The sequence below is a fragment of the Chiloscyllium punctatum genome, chromosome 8, assembly GCF_047496795.1.
Source record: "Chiloscyllium punctatum isolate Juve2018m chromosome 8, sChiPun1.3, whole genome shotgun sequence".
Lineage (NCBI taxonomy): Eukaryota > Metazoa > Chordata > Chondrichthyes > Orectolobiformes > Hemiscylliidae > Chiloscyllium > Chiloscyllium punctatum.
In genome coordinates, this window is record NC_092746.1 from 29,852,195 (window position 1) to 29,873,147 (window position 20,953).

Here is a 20,953-nt window from a genome sequence, read left to right on the forward strand (position 1 = left end):
CCGTTATAGGCAAGTCTGTTCAGCTTCAATGGTGGGGAAACTTCTAGGAACAATAATTTTGAGATGGAATTAATTGACGCACAGAATTTGTGGCTTAATCAAGGAGAGCCAGCATAGATTCTTGCGGGAAAGCTGTGTTGCTGGAGTTTTATGAAGAGGTAACAGAGAGGATTGATGAAGGTAAAGCTATTGCAGTGGTATACATGAACATTCAAATGACTTTCAATACAGTGTCAGAAAAGCAATGTGAGAAAAGGGATAGCTCAGAGTAAAAGAGTCTGTAGCAACCTGATACAACATTGGCCCAGTGATAGGATACAGAGAGTAATGGTTAATGGATACTTTTCAGGCTGGAGAGAGATTTGTAGAGGAGTTTCCCGGGGTAGATATTGGGACTTTTGATTTTACTGATTTATATTAACACAGGCTTAACAGTGGAAGTGGCATGCAAAAGACAGGCCTAAGCAATCACACAACCAACAGGTTAGATTAAAGAAATAAAAACAAATTGCTGAAAAGGCTCAGCAGGTCTTTCAGCATCTGTAAAGAGAAATCAGAGTTAACGTTTCGAGTCCCGTGTCCCTTCCTCAGAACACCGACCATTAACCCTAACTATGTCCCTAATGATTTTATAAACCTCCATATAGTCACCTCTCAACCTCCTATCCTCCAGTGAAAGATGTCCCAATCTATCTAACTTTTTTTTATAACTCAAACCGTCCATACCCAGCAACGTCCTTGTAAATCTCTTCTGAACCCTCTCTAATAATATCCTTCCTGTAACTGGGTGACCAGAACTGGACATAGTGCTGTAGAAGAGGCCTCACCAATGTCCAGTGCAATCTTAACATGACTTTTCAATTCCTATACTCAAAGGACTGAGCAATGAAGGCAAGTGTGCTAAGCACATTTTTAACCAACCTGTCTACATGTGATGCAAATTTCAAAGAATTATGTACCTGTAGGTCCCTCTTCTACAACACTGCCCAAGATCTACCGTTAATTGTATAAGTCCAGCCCTTGTTTATTTTATCCAAATTAAACTTCATCTGCTGTTTTTCAGCCCCATTGACCCATCAGTGAAAAAGGCATTCATCTTTAGCCAGAAGTGTCAAGTGGATAATCAAAACATCTCTTGAGGTCCTTGGCTTCATTTCCTTCAGTACTGGCTGCAGTGTGTACCATCCACAAGACGTATTGCAGTAACTCGCTAAGGTTCCTTTAGCAGCACCTCCCAAACCTGTGATCTATACCTTCTAGAAGGGCCACCACTACCTAGTGTTCTTGCCTAAGCCACATATCATCCTGAGTCGGAACGATGTCGCCATTCCTTCAATGTCGCTGAGGCAAAATCCTGCCTATCAGCAATGTGGCTGTCCTACATCTCATGGACTGCAGCAGTTCAAAAAGGGCAATTCACTGCTGCCTCCTTTGAGGAAATGGAGGATGACTAATAAATACGGACTTGGTCTGCGATGCCCAATTCCACAGCGAATAAAGTAAAAATCCATTTTCCCAAAATGTTAAGCATAGAAACTGAACAAATATTTGAGCAGTATATTCAACAAGTGCTTTTCATACAAATTTCTCTTAGCATTCAGTGAAAACAAAATAATGGTGCACTTACTTCTCATTCTAGCTGACTCAGCGAGCAAACAGTTTATGATAAAGGACTCAAAAACAAAAGTTCTTGTAAAATCATTTGATGGACATTCGACACGGTGGCTCAGTGGTTAGCATCGCTGCCTCACCGCATCGAGGACCCAGGTTCAATTCCTGCCTTGGGTGACTGTCTATGTGGATTTGCACATTCTCTCCGTACCTGCCTGGGTTTCCTCCAGGTGCTCTGGTTTCCTCCCACAGTCCAAAGATGTGTAGGTCATGTGAATTGGTCATGCTAAATTGCCCATAGTGTTAGGTGCATTAGTCAAGGGTAAATGCAGGGAAATAGGCCTAGGTGGGTTACTTTTTGGAGGGTTGGAATGGACTTGTTGGGCCAAATGGCCTGTTTCCACACTGTAGGGAATCTAATCTACTTAGCTGTAGTCAACCATGACCTGTTAGCGGTCGCAACACGGGGCTAAGAAGCCTTCCCTGTAAAATATTTTGCTGTTTTGTAATTCAAGTATGCATGTCATTTTCTTTTGCAAATATCCACCACATTTATTAGAAGTTGACTCTAATTATTAAGGTGTGTTGTTCCAAGAAATTGTTTTAATTTAAAGTCTGCATTGCACCTCTTAAAATTTTTCTTTTAACTGCCAATTTCTGCAAAATATTTAGATAACGACCAAATGATGGCCTTAACCTGAGTTTATCAGTTTTAATAGAAACATCTTGCTCATAAGAGGGAAAATAGGTCTCGATATGAAATGAAGTTTACAGGTGCATCTGAGTGCCAGATAATATGTTGGAGCAGTGTATGATTTTAGGTAAAAAGAAGTATGTAAAACAGAGACTTCTGAGTTTATTTCTCCGTTATTATACATGGTTTTGTGAGAAGTCAATAGTGATCAATTAGTCTGCTGAAGAACAGGAAAAGGAAGTAGTCATTGAAATGTTGGTGTTCAGATATTTTGTGAACAGAATAATTCACCATTCAAAGGTTTAATACTCAGATACCTCAGCTTAACAAAGTTTTGTTTTGCAGATATCTTGCTGGATGATTTTCTTCTCACATACACAGTCTTCATGTCAACCAATGACTTGTGTCACGCATTACTGAGACAATATCCTTTCAGGTTTTTGCAGAGACTGCAAAGCAACTAATAAGTAAAGAATAATTATAGTTATGAAGCTATTTGTCAAATATCTTTCCACAGGGACAGGCATCACCACAATCCCTCAAGGGGATTGAAGTAGTTACCTTAATTGAATGTGCATTATTAAGTCAGAAACCTAAAAATAGAGCTTTTGTATCATTTATGTTCAATTTATTTTATGTTGTTTTCGGTAGTTTATACAGTACAATAATATTCATAGAACCAACCTATAATGTAACAAGTGTAGTTTCCTACATGTTTTACACTTGAAAATTAATAGCCCTGATATTCTAATGGCAGCTAGGCTTTCTGTGGGTAGTTTTAAAAACATGCCCCTACATAGTTTTGATATATCTGGCCAAAATCCCAAATATGTTCACCAGAAATAGCCAAGGGAAATCCATTCAGTGCAAGAGTAGAGTTACAGGCCAACTTCCTCTTTTTACAAACTCTCTGCTGCATTTCAGGAGTTAATGGTTGCAAAGAGACTCTGGTAGACACTGAGGAAATGTAAGTGAGTAAGGAGATAGGATGGCAGATGGATTGGTAAGGGGTAGTGTGCCAGGGTGTTGGGTGAGTAGGGTGCCAGGCAGATAGGGTTCCAGGATGCCAGGTGGTAAATGCCAGGTAAGTGATGGAGTGCTTCAGGTGGGTTCAGAGTTTTGGATGTGGGTTGTGTTGCTGGGGCAGTAGCAGTGTTGCTCTGTAGGCAGTGTTGAGTCAGCTGGGAGGGGATTCAGGCTGGCCTGGGGAAATTGGGCCTCTGAGTGTTGGCCCAGGAGATTAGGTTTACCAGAGATGGATTGATGGGGCTTGTATAGGCGGGTTGGATTGGCAACAATGGTGTCAGTTCGGGAGGTAGTTGTCAGAGGGTCTGAAAGATGTAGGGGTTGGGGGAGTTGTAGTCTTAGGGGAGATCAGTGGCAAACTGGTTGGCAGGATCACTTGAGGAGTTAGAATAGCTTTTTAATCCCCCTAACTTTTCAGGATTAACTATTATCTTAAGTGAGGCAGAATTCTCTTTCTTTAGTCGGCCTTTCCACCCTCAAGGGAGATGCCAATCAAAATCTTCAATTTCCAGGGCAATTCCCACAGACTAAGCAGAGACACAGATTCTGCATTGACTAGATAAAATTTCAAACGAGACTGTTTCAATAACTATCTGATCACAAGACTTTCTAGGCCAAATAGTGGATATTGTGGTGTCAAAACAAATGCTCACAGATCAATAACAATAACGATAACCATCTTAAATGTGAAGCTATGAATTACATAATTTCTAAGCTGGTAATTCAAACACTCTTTGCTGTCTCTGTGACAGCACCATTCTGGTCCAGTGCTCTGCACATTGAACAGTAGATCTTTCCTTATCCAATCTCTTGCCGCAAACAAATAATGGTTCTTTGCTCCACTTCCTTCCATGTTGAGTTCACCGGAGAATGTGGCTCAACTCCAAAACAAAGCACACTTCCTTGCAGGACTCCACAGCTGCGTCCTGAAATACGATCCACACTGCCTTGTTTTCCTGTTCCTGCCTACTTCAAACTGTCTGTAGTAGACTATCTTTAATATTGACCAGGAGACCTTTGAAAGCTGCTGTTACTCCCTGACACAATGCATCATGTACTACACGCAGTCTCAGCAGAATATTATGGACATGGTATTGTCCTTTAGTATTGACTCTAAGCAATGGAAGTTTATCAAGTGAGGAGGAAGCTGTAGACTTACTATCAGGATTCCCTTTTGCTGTTTTGTTTTACATTTCTCTTGTCAATAAAGTGGGACACTATAAAATTAAAGTTAACAAAAAATACAATTGCTTCATAATACAGAAACATTCATTAAAGAAGAATTCTACAGCTCAAGGTATGCTACTGGCATTTGCTGCTTGTTCAAAGTTTGAGAGGAGATTTGTATCTCGGCTGCTCGTTGTTGTGGTTCTGCCGAGCTGAGCTGTACCGTATATCAAGAGCAATTCCGAACTGACAGCCAGACTAATGCGACCACTAGGACTCATAACAGCACACAAACTAACAGCCACTCTCAGACAACAACTCACCAGAACAAAGGACCCGATACCCAGCATGAGCGAAACCAACGTAGTGTACAAAATCCCATGCAAGGACTGCACAAAACACTACATAGGGCAAACAGGAAGTCAGCGAACGATCCGCATCCACGAACACCAACTAGCCATGAAACGACACAACCAGCTATCCTTAGTAGCCACACATGCAGATGACAAGCAACATGAGTTCGACTGGGACAACATTACTATTATAGGACAAGCCAAACAGAGAACAGCCAGGGAATTCCTAGAGGCATGGCATTCATCCACAGATTCAATCAATAAGCACATCGACCTGGACCCAATATACCGACCACTGCAACGGACAGCTGGAACTGACAACCGGAAGTGGCAGATTCAAACCACTACAAATGCTGGAGGAAAGATCACAGAAGCGCTTCACAGGAGGCTCCCAAGCACTGAGGGTGTCACCTAGACAGGGGGACGAAACGTCTGCAACACAAATTCCTAGCTCGGTGAACAGAACCACAACAATTTGCTTCTTGTTCCTGACTATGGATTTCCCATGAGATGAATATGGTTAATGTTCTTCCCATGCTAACCAGTCCTATGGTCTTTTAAAGTTAGCAGTAAAAGACTTCCAAATTCTGGAAACCTGAGTTAAAAGAAGAAAATACTGGTGACGTGTAACAGGTCTTTATTACCTGGTTAAGATGTCAGCCAAAGTTTAATGGTGATACCCTTCGCCTGAGTTAGAGCCAGCCCCACATGAGAAACTTTGCATCTAATCCAGCCTAAAATTTCACTGAAATATTGGGAAAGTGGGAGAGTAATAGACAAGATAGATAGCGCTGACGCCAGCCAGATGGAAAACAAAGCAACTGAGCTTATTGAAAACTCTGCCCATGTCCTAACTTTCTCCAAGTTCTGTTCACATTTTGCTCTTTTGCCTAATTACACATTACGGCTCCCAGTTGAGTAATGGCTTATTTTAAGATTCTTCGTATTGCTTTCAAATCTCATCATAGCCTCATTTCTCACTTAATGTGTAACCTCCTCTAGATCAATAACCTCCCAGAATATCTGTGCTCTTCCACTCTGGCCGTTACAATCCTTCACTCTCCCATTGATAACCATGTCTTCAGCTGTCTAGACCTCTGAGCCCCGGAATTACTTCCCTATACCTTATACCTCTACCTCTCTTCCCTCCTTTAAGCTACCTTTTTAACAAAGTTTTTAGTTACTTGTCCTAATGTCTGTTTATGTGGCTTGGTGTCAAATTTTGTTTGGAGCTCTTGTGAAGCACATTAATTATATTCACGGCCCTGTATAAATGTGAATTGTTTTTGTTAGTAACTGGACATCAAACAAGGCTTTAGCGGGCTGGCAACACCACTACATTGTTATAAACATCAACTCAAGAACGTAATGAACAGACATGAAAGGAACTAAGTCATTTGAACATCATTAGGTAGTGCAGAAAGCAGGTATGAGAAACTCCCGCACAATAAATCTTTTAAATGGAGGTGGAAGGCAGAGGGGAAACCAAACAAGAAAATTGAGAAAGTAACTTGTCTCAAATTGCTAAATTTCACTTCTCTAATGGTTTTCATAATCCGAGCAACAATTTCATTAACCTCATTATTTCAGTTCTTTCTGCATTTCTTTTACAGGATGTGTTTAATTGAGGTTGGTTAAACAAAATGCATACATAGCTACATTAGAATTGTGGACTCCAGTATAGTGAATGTCTCCTCGCTACATTTCATTTGATGGCCATTAAGAACTGTTAGAGAGACAAAACATTCCAACCCATTTATTTGGTTTGAATTTGGCGTCATAACCATGACTTAAAGACAGTTTTCTAACACATATCATTCCAACCACTAACTGGTGATTATTTACTTCTCATAGAATTCTAGGGTAAGGATCTTCAACTACCTTTATCATAAGTATTGTTTTGTTTAGCTGTTGTCTCCCCCATGAATGATAGGTTTTCAAGGTGTAATAGACTGTGAATGCAGTATCAGTCAGTCCAATTGAACACTCACTAATCTGGCCATTTGCCTATATTGAGTAGATATGTCTAACCTAGGCTAAACCTGTGGTGGGCACAAGGATGATTTCATTGAGTTCGTAGAATCATACAGTACCCTTCGGCCCATTGAGTCTGTACCACCAAAAAGACCCAACTATCTTAGTCATCCCACGTTCCCACACTAGATGCATAGCCTTGATTGTTATGACGATTCAAATGTACCTATTAAAAGATTGGTCTCGGCTATCCTTCCAGGCAGTGCACTCCAGACACCCACCATCCTCTGGGTGAAAAGATGGTCTCCTCAAATCCTCTCTCAACTTAATGCTTTTCAATTTAGATAGGCATCCTCTTTTCTTGACCCTTCATCTAAGGGCAACAGCTGCTGCTTGTCTACCTGAAATATGTATTTTATTATCTTATACACCTCTATATCAGGTTCCTGCCTTCCCCCCCCACCCACTTCCCAACCCCTATCCTTCTCTACTCCAAAGTAAACAGCCTGAGCTTATCCAGCCTTTTCATAGCTGAAATGCTCCATTCTAGTCAACATCCTGGTGAATCTGCTCTGCACTCCCTTCAGTACAATCACATCCTCCTTTATAATGCAGTGACCAAACTACACCTAGTACTCTAGCTGTGGCCTAACCAAAATCGTACACAGCTCCAACATAACCTCCCTGCTTTTGCTGTATAATCTATGCCACAACTGAGAAAGGCAAGTATCCTGTATTCCTTTTTAACCATCCTATTGACCTGACCTGCCACCTTCAGACATCTGTGGACAAACTTCCCAAGATCCATCTGTTCCTTTGAACTTCCTATGTCCTGTCAGTCATTGAGTAATCCTTTGTTTTGTCATTAATTCCCAAGTGCATCACCTTACATTTATCAGGGTTAAATTCCTTTTTTTGCTGCTGTTCCGCCCATCCAATCTATTTATACACTTTTTGTAAGACTTTCTTCTTCACTGTCAACGGCCCAGCCGATCTTTGTCATCCTCAAACCTACTTATTATACCCTCTAAATTTTCATTTATATCATTTATGAATATCCCAAACAATAGGGGAACCAGCACTGATCCCTGTGGCACGCCACCTGCACCCTGGGCTCCAGTCGCACAAATGACTTTCTATTACCATCCTCTCTCGCCAGCCACCAAACCAATTTTGGATCCAACTTGCCACGTTACTCTGGATTCCACGAGCTTTTACCTCCTTTATCAGTTTCCAATCTGTGACCTTGTCAAAAGCCTTTCTGAAATTCATGCAAACTACATCTACTACCTAACCCTCATCCAAAAACTCCAAAGGATTTCAAAGTCAGTATGTTTACAAGAAGTAATGGTTTATAATATAAAGTACCATTAATGTAAAAACATTCTCTGAACAGTTTCAGAGAAACAAAGTGTACATCCATTGTTTCTTTGCTCCTCTGATATATTAATTGTATACTGTATTATACCAAAGCTACAATGAAACAGCCTTGATGTATGTTATATTTAACAATATAATAGTATAAAATGTGAGAGAACCCCAGAAACTCCTCATTTATCACTAGTCATTTAAGCTGTCAGTTGAGGTTGCTGCTTGTATTTCATGGGCTATGATTTTCAGAATTAGGTAACTTGTTAAACAGAGGTTTTGTCTTTTGACATAAGAGCCACTGAATTGTTGGCAATTTGAAAGGTTTATAAACAGCCACGTTTCCTCTGTAGTATGTATTTCCATAAGTGAGATCTGCCTGTGTTTGTATTTTGCAATTGGCCAGCAGATGGAACAACATTAGTGGCTAAGTAAAGTTACTGGCAGCCTATTCTTTGTCGAAAGAGCATTTTTGGATACAAAAATAGTATCACATATGGCTAAGAAGTGTGAAAGATAAAACAAAAAGTTAAACAATAACAGCTCAAGACCTCTGACATTCCACATGATTTCCATGGCTATTTCCCAGTGCAGCTCTCATCAATGCTGCTGTGTGTATGGAGAGACAGGTCTGAAGGGATATGGCAGATGACTGAGATGTACACCAGGTGCCATATCAGACTGGACTGTTGCTTAGGGCACAGTCAGATCTTGCTCTCATCTGCTAGTATAGCTGACTGTTCCTGGATTGTCCCAGGATGCTAAGATGACCCCTGACCAAATTTCTCAAAAGGAACTTGTCATCTTGGATGCCTGTTCTCTGTCCCCCACTCACTCCCTGGCCCCAGCATCTCCAAAGGTGGCTGAGGTTGGGGAGGCACAGCATCATGGGCCTCTTTGTCATTGGAATGGCAGCCATCTGATTGGATGCATTCCTCCCTTCACCCACTGACTGGGTCAAACTTTGTCTGAAGGTCACGTACTCTTCCTCAGTCCTGAACTCACATCCTACCCTACCTTTCTCCTGCCTGCCCACATGGCCTCTCTGTGTTCATCTTGTACCAATATTTCCACTAATCTGTCAACCCATGTTTTATTCTTGGTCCCCATGTTAGTTAATATTGTTAATGGTGCCCTCTGTTTAGGTGCTGTTACTGTCTCTCTTAAATTGGCTGTGATTGCACTTCACAAGAAGCCAACCCTTGGGTCCACCATCGCTGCAAGATACTCTTCCCCTCTCTCGCCTCCCTTTTTGTCATCAAGATGAAATGGATCATGATATCCCATGTGACTATTACAAAAATAAACTGTGACTCCTGGCCTTTCTCAGCCTATTGACAGCCTTTGACACAGTTGACCACACCATCCTTGCACAGTGCCTCACCATTGTGGACTAACTGACTGGGACTGATCTTGCCTGATTCCATTCTTATCTTTTCAATCATAGCCAGCGTTCACACTTCTTCCTGTTCCCACGTTATTACCTCAGAAATGCACCAAGGATTCAGCCTTAGCCTTCTGAATTTCCCATCCACATACAAGCCCATGGCACCCTCCTCCGAAAGTGTTCTTAGTTTTCACAGCTATGCTCATGACATTCTGTTCTACCTTGCCACTTTCTTTCTCAACTCTCTGCTGCTATTAGGTTATTGAGCTAAACAGTTCCTGTCATACGCAGACAGGGGAGAATTGTCATTCACCAGGGCAGGGGCTTGGAACCTCATGTTGTCTGGGATGGTGCAGAGTTGAGATTTCCTCTTTCCCTCAGGACTAGGAAAAGAGTCCGTGACACTAGACCATGCCAAGCTGGTTTGAGGTTGCCACCCGGATTCAGAAAAGGAATGCTCGGCACTGGCAAAAGAAGGTGAATGGCCTTCCTCCCTTATTGAGAGGCCATCCTGACTCTGGGTACCTTCCATTGGCTGACTGACCAGTCCAACTTCCTGGACTGGTATCCAAGGCTACCATTGTCTTACTATGTTGGGACCCCCTGAATGCAGACCGCCCCTTTGACTTGACTGAGACCTGCTGACAACCAAGACAAGGTTCCTGCTTCCATGTCTGTGCTAAATGGAAAGGCAAGATTCAAGTAATGTGAGCCTTGTATTTTTGAATGATGGGACAATGTTCAAAAAGGCAAGGCAATGCAAGGCAGAGATGCTGCGAACGTCCAGGTTGGCTCAGATTGAGTGAGTGCTATGAGAACATGTGCAGAGTCTAGAGATACAACCTGGTCCAGACCATGCGCTGAATGTGCCCCTGACAGCACAGTATCCATGCAGTAGCATTACATCACAGTTGCCAGTGCAGTCCGAAGGAACATCCTGTAAGTGATCGGAGGTTTGCCAAGAGGGTTCTTCGAGGCAGGCAAATGCCAGCTGCTAATGTTTGTGCACATGGAGTGTATGTGGCAAGTGCTTATGGAGCAGACATTGAGATGTTGGCAGTTGGTGTCCAAAATGGAGGTTCTTTGGGGCAAGTGGGATTCGCCATATATGTGCTGTTATTTCCATGTTGAATTTTCTTGATGCTAGCACTCTAACACATTTCATAAGATAGGAAGCTGAATATTAATGAAGTGTATTCAGCAAAGTGTTTAATAAGCAATATTACCCACTCAATTGACAATTAGCAAGAAAAACACCACAACTCTTAAAAAACCATAAAAGGTGGAACAAAAGGCTTCCAACACTGAGATGGTCATCACCTATCGACTTGTCCAATTCTGTGGCAAGTCTCATCATAGCCCACATTGCTCAGACAAACTGAGATGGTGAAAGCACTGCCCAGTGTGAAATTCTGACCAGGAGAGTCCCAGATCTCCTTAGCCCATGCTTCTTTCACTAATCTTCGTCAGTACCAACATTGATCTAAGTGCCAAAAGGTTTCTGTTCCCCATAAACATAAGTGATTGCTGGTCAGAAAGTGTGAATGTTTGAATGAGAATTGGGTTGGCTTTGCTAGGATGCCTCTTGATGGTTGTTGAGTCTGTATCACTTGTTGTTTACTTGGCTATGTGAAGGATGGCTTTTGATTTTAGGTACCACAGCGTGGCTAATGCTAGTGGATCATTAAATCACTAAGATTCAGCACATTTAAGAGAGAAAAAGTAAAGGCCAAGAGAGCATACAATATTGAGCTAATGTCTAATTCCAAAGTTTAACTTTGTAAGCTCAGTGCTGCCAAATCCATGTGTAGTGAATGAAATAAGGTAATACAGAGACCAAGTTTACATTCTGAAGCTCCTATTATTTGCAGAATGGTTGCACATTCATTACATTAATACAGTTTGGAAACTAATATATTCTGAAAAGGTAAGAGACAGTAAAATTAGTGGCAGGAAACATGTTGTTTCTTTGATACCCAGAAACTGCCAGTGTTGTTAGAAAATCATTTTGTTTCCAACAAGCAAGGTCTTTGAACTTGAGCCCTTCTCCAGGTGTTAAGAGAATGATTGCATTTAGTGGAAAACCTTGTTACGATATGCAGTGTAACTGGCTACAATTCCTGCAGTTAGCACAAAGTAAGACAATGTCATTAATTTAGGACAACATGGTTAGGTATTTCTTAGCAGACACAATTTATAGACTCTACCGTTTGCCCTTGGGTACTGGGTAGTACAAGGAGAGATCATCATATCTTTTGAACAAATTCATATTTTAAAGGGCATTGATTAAAATTTCGTGAATTTTTCTCCTTTTGCATGATTCCGACAACTGCTCTGCATTTTTAAGTGGGACGTGAGCATCATTAGCAAACTAATTGCCCATCCCTAATTGGGAAGTTCTTTGTGAATCTCCTGGTCATTTTGTTTGTTTTGGTGTCATGTCCACCTATAATCCCTGTGCTCCATTGAGGGATGTAGTTACAGGAGCTACTAACCAATAAGTATTGCTGAATTAAAACATTGTGATTTTGTTCTAATTGGCAGCAGGCAAAATGAGAACGATTTAGAAAGTGATCACAATGCTACTTTAGGAATTAGAAACCATGAATTTGAATTGAAGAACATAAATCCTAGAATGGACGAACGTTTTAAACATGATTTCTATGTGAGGAACTTCATACTGAAGAATATCATTGAGAGTCTGAAACTTTAAGATAAGGTCTAGAACACAGACTGAGGGTCAATGGACAATGTTTGCAACAGTACCATTGTGATAACATGAATTAGAGCTTACTGAGTTTTCATTAAGTTCTGCATGCTGTCGTTGCTGTTTAGACACATTGCATTAAGTATTGATTGCTGGTCTTCTCCAGCATTTATAGGTATAGAAACAGTGGAGCAGCCCCATAAGCTCATGACTGTCACCACCATTTCAGTTGGCCACTGATAATCCGTGTATATAAAGATTGATTTCCTATATCAACTTCTCCCAACTATTTGAGCCAGAAAATAAAACTTATTCTGACTTTCATAAACGTGCAAGCAGACCAGGAGTACATTACATTAAAGATATTATTTTTGTCTTAATCACAAATGAATTTTCCTTGACCAAGTGCTACCTATTGTTCAAAGACACTTACAGAAAAACAAGAAGGCTCAGATAACGGCTTGTATCGAAAACGCAAAGTGCTACGCATTGTTACACAGTGGGTATATCTTTACAGGACTTTGTTACGAGAAGATGAAAATACTAAATTTGTTTTCAAGGTACAGTACTTTTTAAAAGGATAAAGTTCAATCTTTCTTTTAGAAAGCTTTCACAGTACATACGTCTTAATTTTTCTGCTACAGAATCTTTACAGGTGTGTGCTTGATGATCTTTATGAATATCCTAGTTTGGAAAAGGGATTGAAAGAGCTTCAGAGCCTGTTTTGGATTCCACGCAGGCAGTGAGTACAATGAACATAACATTTCTTGCCTGGAACTGTGCTGTTTACTGCTTTCAATATTTCTGGAATTGTGGCTACACTGTTACCATTCATTGGTGACAGCCCAAGGGGAGGGGCATAGTGCATGAGGCACTCCTTAACGATTCATTTCATGGGTACGTTCCACAACAGAATGGTAATAACTTCCATTTATGACATTTTATTATCCACTGACTGGTAAAGATTTCCCGAGATTGACCTTTAATTCTTATATAATATCAAGTGGTGTTACATAAGCTGACAAAAAATTTGCAGCTGTGACCTGAATATTCACTTTGTTTAAGTGAAACACTACCATCACTGTCTAAATTTCTATTGTGTTGATCCAATTTTGAAACTTGTCAATTCGTTAGCATAAATTTATGTTTTGTACCCAGTAGTGATAAATTGATTTTAAAAAGGCCTCCTCGAAAGTCTGTTTTCCCCATTTGGTGTGCCAATCCTTAGTTTAATTCACTTTTCATTATTGGATAGATTTAAACAACCTTTTAAATTGAGATTCATTTATCTGAGTTTAAAAATTAAATGCCAAACATTTATTGTTCAAACTGCAAAGAATAGCAGGATTCCCATTAGTGTTCTATGAGATACTACTATTTGGTTCCTGAAATTTCCTAAGGGAGAGTGTTGGTGGCAGTGGGGGGAATGTCAGTCAAGTTCCTTGGCCCTGCCTTCCTGCTGCTATTTAAATATGGTGAGGCAGTCACAGAATGACTGATCAAGTTCTTTCCTTTTCCTAGTATGTTTGTATTCCTTGAAATTGGAAGGGTTTCTCCAGAAAAGTCTCTAGGCCTGAGGGTCAACAGGATATGTGGACTGTGAGGTTACATGATCAAGCACAATAGACTTTCAACCTGGCATCCACACACAGACTTTAACTACAAGTGACCAGGAGATAGAATCCTAGCCGATTCTCTTCCCCCTCACTAGTCCAAGGACTTGGAAACCAACTGTAGCAACAGAGGTTGATACCATTTAATTCATGATCGATGAGGCATGGAGCTTGAGTCCTGCCTGATTCTTGAAGCTCACTTTTACACTGAGCAAGTATATTTGGTACTTAATACAAAGCTCATTAAATGGATTAAGTTATAAGTCTGGTTCATGACCCTAAGAAGAAGAAGAATATACATCTTTAGCTAAAAGGTGAAAATCAGCCTCTGCATTGTGTCCTTCTTTTAATCCAGTCACGGATGGTACTATAATGTACGTGGAGTCAGTTTTAGAGGTTGAGACCTGTCTCTGCGTCATTACATCAAAGTGTCATTTAGTAATGCTCAGTAAGTGGCTTCAGGCCTAGTGAAACAGTTCCAGTCCCCTCATGAAAAACAAGGCTTAATTATTTATGGGTTCCACTCGATTATGCTCAAGACAGTCATGATCTCCTGCACTTTAATTCACATGATGTTGAGGCTTGGAAGTTGAATTCAAAAAGCTTTCACAATTGTTAAATTTATTTCCCTATTGTTATTGATTTCCCTTGGCCTCAAAGTTGCAGAACAATGTTTATATTGAAAAGGTTTGGAAATACTATATAGCATCATGAGAATTCAGTTCTTTTAACTCAATTTACTATTAATGGCTGACCCAATCCCTCAGATCATCAGGTGATAGATGACAATGTTTTTGAAGCTGTTGTTCAAAATAACCATCATAGACTAATCAAACCATCAAAATAATAGACTAATGGTGTTCACTTTTATTTATGTGTAAATAGTTTAGTTCAGTCAGGCAGCCCCACCATTAAATGTGAGTAACAATATCCATAACTTACTGGCTGAATTGTGCTGCTTCACCACTAGTTTCACAAAATAGTATATTTTTGTATGCCTCACCATTGCCATAGATTGGACAATGCGAATTGCAGTGTTTGCACAACACACATGAACCAAACCTTGACTGATATTTAGGGAAGTCTGCAAGCACTGACTTAATAGTGATAAGTGTTAATGACTACCAATCAATCCCTTTGGTACTAAACCAAACTGTTACAAACAATAAGCCTTATTCCTTAAAATTATGAATTGTTTTAGGAAATTTTTTTTAAAGATCATTTTTAAAATTCTCATAATTCCATTCCGCATAGTTTTTTCTGTCTTAATCCAGACTTTCTCTTCCTCTCTCTCCTTTCCTTTCTTCACTGGATACTGAATTCACCTCATTTAATTCTCATTCCTTCCATTATTTATTTCCCAGTCCTTTAATCTGATTTGTAATTGAGATAACCCTGATGGTTTTTCTGGTAAGATTACAGATATCCAAAATTGTTTGCCATGCTGATATCTGTTCATATATAACAAGTAACAGCCTTTGTGCGACAAAGTCCTTTGTAGTGATTCATGTAGAGACAGGTCTAATAACAACAGATGCCCTGCTCTGATCTGATCTCAAACTATTATCACCAGCTCTGCCATTTAATTTTCCACCACACTACCTTTTGTCTTCTTTCAAATCGTTGCTGGAAATTGTAGTTCCACATTCACGATAGTAAAGGGTGAAACTTAGCAGAGGAGTTACAATTCGCAGCATGCATTACACCCCTTGTAGATATTTTGCTCACTTTTGGCAGTAAATGGCAGCTTGAGGTTTTGGTGAGGTCCCAGGCATTAATTTTCGCTGCTAAAATTTTACAATTGATTCCGAATATATCTTGTAATATGCTTTACACTCGTTTAAATCATGAGTAATGATGTCAGAGTTTCAAACATTGATGCATCTCAGTTGACAAACTATGTAAGTTGACAAAGAGCTGAGGTTTGGCCCAGAGTAAACACCTGAAACATCCATTTGTCTGTGCAAAACGTGAATGAGATCAATGTCCCAATAAGAACTTAGTCAATAATTAAATCCCAACAACCTTCACTCATTCTCTCAATATCATTGAGAGCAGAGGCCCATTAACAGCTTTAGTGTTGGAAAATAACACTTATGTGAACCTTCAAATCTGCGAATTCAGACACATTGTTCTTTACCTGAAAAATCAGATTTCTGACCTCCAGCCTGTCTTAATATGGAATGAGAGAAAGTAGAAAGATTAATAAGCTGTCCAATATACAAGTCAGAGAGTCTGACTGCCTGTACCCTCCTTGTGTCTCCTTGCTGCTTGTTGTAAATGTGCTTTAGGTTTGGAATGACTTTAAAGCATTTACTCTGAGACCTTTGATTCTGATCATCCCATGATCTCTGATCTTTCATTTCATAGAAAAACATAAGGGATGCATCAGGGGTGTTGCTGAGACCATAGGAGTAAAGAGGAAGTTTAATGGGTTTTTGCCCACATCATAGAAGCATGGTTTGGTGGTGGCAGGGGTTGGGGGAGGCTAGTGATTTGAGTTGGGATTTAAGCCTGAGACCTCCTTCCCTTTCCAAACCAACTATGGAAGCACTACCCACTCAAACCTCACCCTGTGTCAGGGAGGAGATTACTGGGATTTCACTCCCAGGCCACCTGCTAGAAACAGTCTCCCAAAAAACATCCATCTTCCAAAGCCAAACAACTCACCAAGAAGAGGAATCTCTCTGCACTCTTGTCACCAAGTGGGCTCAGGCTTGCTCATGTATAGACTCCAAAGGTGTACACATGGGAAGAGATCAGGGACAATGGCATCTCTGGGGGATCAGACACAGGACAGAAAGCCAAACTCTAGGACAACCCTGGACGTTTCTAGATGGCAACTCCCCCTGGGCATCATGCTCTCTTATTTGAGAGATTTTCTGTATCAGACTGCTATGTTCTGTCCTCTCTTTGACACATCTCCTGCTTATTCAAATCTTCACGTTTCATTATCTCTGGTTTTATCCCACCTCCAAAAAAGAAACTCTAATTGTGAGCATCTCAAGGCCTGAGTTTCTCCGGATTCAGCACACAGCCCACCCTGGATGGCGTTTCTCAAAGTTCCCTACCTCATCCCTCCTTCTGCATGGATGGTCTTTGCTTCATTTCAAGTGAGGATGGTATGTATTATGATTTAGATTAGATTAGACGCTCTACAGTGTGGAAACAGGTCCTTCGGTCCAACAAGTCCACACCACCCCTCCAAAGAGAAACCCACCCAGACCCGTTCCCCCGCCCTATATTTACCTCTGACTAACACACCTAACACTGTAGGTGATTTAACATGGCCAATTCACCTGACCTGCACATCTTTGGATTGTGGGAGGAAACCGGAGCACCCAGAAGAAACCCATACAGACACTGGGAAGAATGTGCAAACTCCACACAGACTGGCAGGAATCGAACCCAGGTCCCTGGTGCTGAGGCAGCAATGCTAACCACTGAGCCACTATGCCGCCCCACTTTCCACTGTTTCCCATCAATTGTTTTACCAACACGAATCAGGACTGAAAAAGCTGAATGTCCATGCATAAAGCAAATGCTAACAGCAAAGATGAATTCACACCTGTAATCCAATGAAATAAGTTTTTGATATTGGCCTATTTGGCCAATATATGTTTGATATTTGTGCACAGTGCAGGAGTGAGGATTAGTTTAATCTTGGCAATATTGGCACATTTCCCAGTGAGTTGTTTCAAAGCTGCAGGACAATTGTGCAATTTCTTTTTGCTTGTGTTCTAATCATTATCAAATACAATGAAAGAGAAAAGAAAGGGATGATATATTTGACATTGCATTTAGTCAGAAATGATTTGTTTTTTGTTTCAGCACCATTGATGAATATTCACCACACAAAAAGGTAATATATTCATGATAAATTAATTCAAGATCTGTTACTTTCAACATTCCTGCATATAACCATGAAACTTTCAGTGTTCCATTCCAAAGGTAAATTTGCCTTGTATAGTGATTGTGGTGATCCAGGAGGCATTACTTGTTAAACATAGCCTTTGGTTCCAGGAGGAAACAAAATAGACAGAATGTTATCACTAATAGGTGTCAAACTGATGTCTTTCAGTTGTAATTTTCAAACAACAGTGTTTTATCTAGCAGCAGATAATTTCCGTGTTAAATCTCTGCATGCATGTTGCTTCAGTTTTTAATTAATGATCTCGAAGCACATTGAATTTATGTTTCTAACCATGTTATATTTGTTGGCTAGCATCTTCTGTTGCAGGCTTCCTTAGCAGGTAGGTTTACTTCATGGTCCGAATTTTGTAGTGATAAAGGCAACTAGGCTGTCAGCGTTTGCTGTCATTATTCCCCCTAAACAAAAAGAAACCTGTGGAGTCCTTGCATGCTCAGAATAATTTGGAAATCCAGAATTTGCTGTCCGAAGACGCTGACTAAGTCTCTCCAACACCAAATTGCAGCCAAAAGGAAATAACTAATTGGAACTACCACTCTTAACTAATTCTGTGTACTACACTCTTAACTAATACTGTTAATTGTGTTGCATAGATCCTTGAAAAAACTACAGCTTGTTGAATGCAATGAAACTGGTTTTCATAATTGCACCTAAACACACTCACTGGCCCTGAAAGTTAAGTCTATATTTGAAGAATAGCACATATTTTCCATTATAATCAAAAATCCATATTTCTATGTTTTTTATCTTTCATGGGATGTGAGCATTACTAACTAGGATAGTGTTTATTATCATTCCCTAACTGGCCTGGAGCAGGTAATTGCAAGCTCCCTCTTGATTTGATGCAGTTGTTGGAGGAAAGATGAACATGTGCTGTTCTGAAGGGAGTTTCAAGATTTTGACCCAGTGACAGGGAAGGACCAGCCGTATAGTATCAAGTCGGCATAGTGAGTGGTCTGGAGGAAATTGGCAGGTGATGGTGTTGTTATGCGTGTGATGCCTTTGTCCTCATGTGTGATGGAAGGAACAGGTTTGAAAGCTGCTTGTGAAGGGGTTCCTTGAGGGTTGCTGCAGTGCGCCAGGTAACTGGTAGACCAAGCTGCCATGATGCAGTGAAGTAGTGATTGTTGAAGATGGTGGACAGTGTAACAATAAAGAAAATTGCTTCATTCTGGATAGTGTTAACCTATTTGTTGTTGGAGCTGGATTCATCCAAGCAATAGGAGAGAATTCTATGGAGAAGTCTGACTGGTTCCTTGTAGATGGTGGACTGGCTTTGGGGAGTTAGTTGAGTTATTTACTGCAGAATTCCCAGGCTTTGACCTGCTCTTTTGACCATGGCATTTATATAGCTGGTCCAGTCTGGTTTGTCCTGAATGGTAACTTCCCAGGATTTTGCTGTGGGAATTCTGAGATGATAATACCATTGAATGTCAAGAAAACATATATAAATTATAGCATGATCACTCATATTTTACAATGTAAAAATGTAAATTAAAATTGACAGATCAAGCAATTTTAACTAGATGCTTCTTGGTGAATGGCTGTTTACTCAATTTATTGACATCTCAGCTGCTGCATGCCTGAAAATCCTCTTATCTTGGTGTTAGTTTTAAACAGCAATTTGAAAAGGAGCAGTCCACACCACAGTGATCAGATACCACTGACTGTAAAATCTGGACAATTGCTGACATACAAATCACTTGTAATCAATCAAAATCTACTGACAATTGTGCCACTATGTTCACACATTGCTCCTAAATATGCTGTGTTTGCTTTATGCAGTAAGTGGCATCTGCAGCATTGTAAGGCCTTACAACAAGATAGGTCATGGAAGGAGAATTATCCCAGTTTTGAAGTGGATTTGCTCCTAAAGGCCAAGCATTGAATTAAACATGTGAGAAACTAATCTCAGACTAAAACTATACATAACACAGGTCTCAGTTTAATTTATCTTAACCTTCGATCTTTGAAGCCTGGCTTGTGTGTACGAAATAAATATTCCACCCTGTAGTGCAATAATCCACTCATTGTTCTGAGATTTCTGTGGCTGCTTTAGTGAAATGAGATTAAGCTGCTTTTCCGTTACAGTTTAGTCTTGGGATGCTTTGTAGGCATGTTAACATTTTAGAGTTTATCCAGTGATATTGCCCAACCAGATTCAAGAACAAAGTAGTGTTACAGACCAGGCCAAAGGGCCTCAAAACATTTCATGAAAGTATCCCAGACACTAATTTTGCCAGTTGTTTTAATCAATATCTGTAATGCAGATATTCCAAGAGTGATGCACTGGTTAAACTACTTCGTTTTAAACAAAACAGACCTCATTTACAAGATTACCAAATGAAACACGAACAAAAGGTAACAAAATACTGAATAACTTAACCTATCTGAAAAAAACCGATGGACTATCAAGGGCTTTTGCCCGAAATGTCAGTTTTCCTACTCCTTGGATGCTGCCTGACCTCCTGTGCTTTTCCAGCACCACTCTGATCTAAACTCTGGTTTCCAACATCTGCAGTCCTCACTTTTTCCTTATCAATATAATCATGCTGTTCCCAATATTTGCAACAATCCCCATAAACAACCCTTCACACAAAAGGTAAAATCAAACAGTCTTACAGGAGAGAACTCTGTGTGTGTGTGTGTGTGTGTGTGTGTGTGAGTGTGAGATAGAGAGAAAGAGAGAGAGATCCAGCATGGACCTGCTTCTTCAGTTCCAACAGCTTTACAACTGCCTGACTGCTTTTAATGACTAGCCAAATCAAACCAGAGAAAAGCTGAACAGGGAGAACTGGCCACCCCCCTTTCATTGTTCAAGTGTTTTTTTTTAAAACTTGAAAAGCCTTTTACCTGAGACAGTATCTGTTAGCTATAATCAAATTGGCCCTAAAATCCTTCAACTTTAGACTTTTCAGAGTCTGTGTCTTTTATGACCTCTCTGGGGGAAATAAAACAAGAACAACATAACCTTGTTAAAGGAGCAGTATCATAGTAGAATAAGGCAGATTTGCACCAATGCTTTTTGTTATAGTGTGAATACACCTTCAAATGATAACCAAAACTAATGTATGTCAAATGCGTGTGAATGTACTAGTTTCATGCTTAAATGAATAGATGGT

The 20,953-nt window shown here is 40.2% G+C and overlaps 1 protein-coding gene across 3 annotated transcripts in view; it reads left to right on the top strand.

Moving 5' to 3' along the window:
* rapgef5a (Rap guanine nucleotide exchange factor (GEF) 5a) overlaps nt 1-20,953 on the top strand; it is a 180,102-nt gene that overhangs the window by 118,369 nt on the left and 40,780 nt on the right. For all 3 annotated transcript variants that reach the window (XM_072575316.1, XM_072575318.1, XM_072575319.1), the window contains 4 exons: nt 2,651-2,729; nt 12,700-12,847; nt 12,932-13,029; nt 17,732-17,762. In XM_072575316.1, the coding sequence (XP_072431417.1) occupies nt 2,651-2,729; nt 12,700-12,847; nt 12,932-13,029; nt 17,732-17,762 (356 nt within the window). The remainder of the gene's footprint in view (nt 1-2,650; nt 2,730-12,699; nt 12,848-12,931; nt 13,030-17,731; nt 17,763-20,953) is intronic.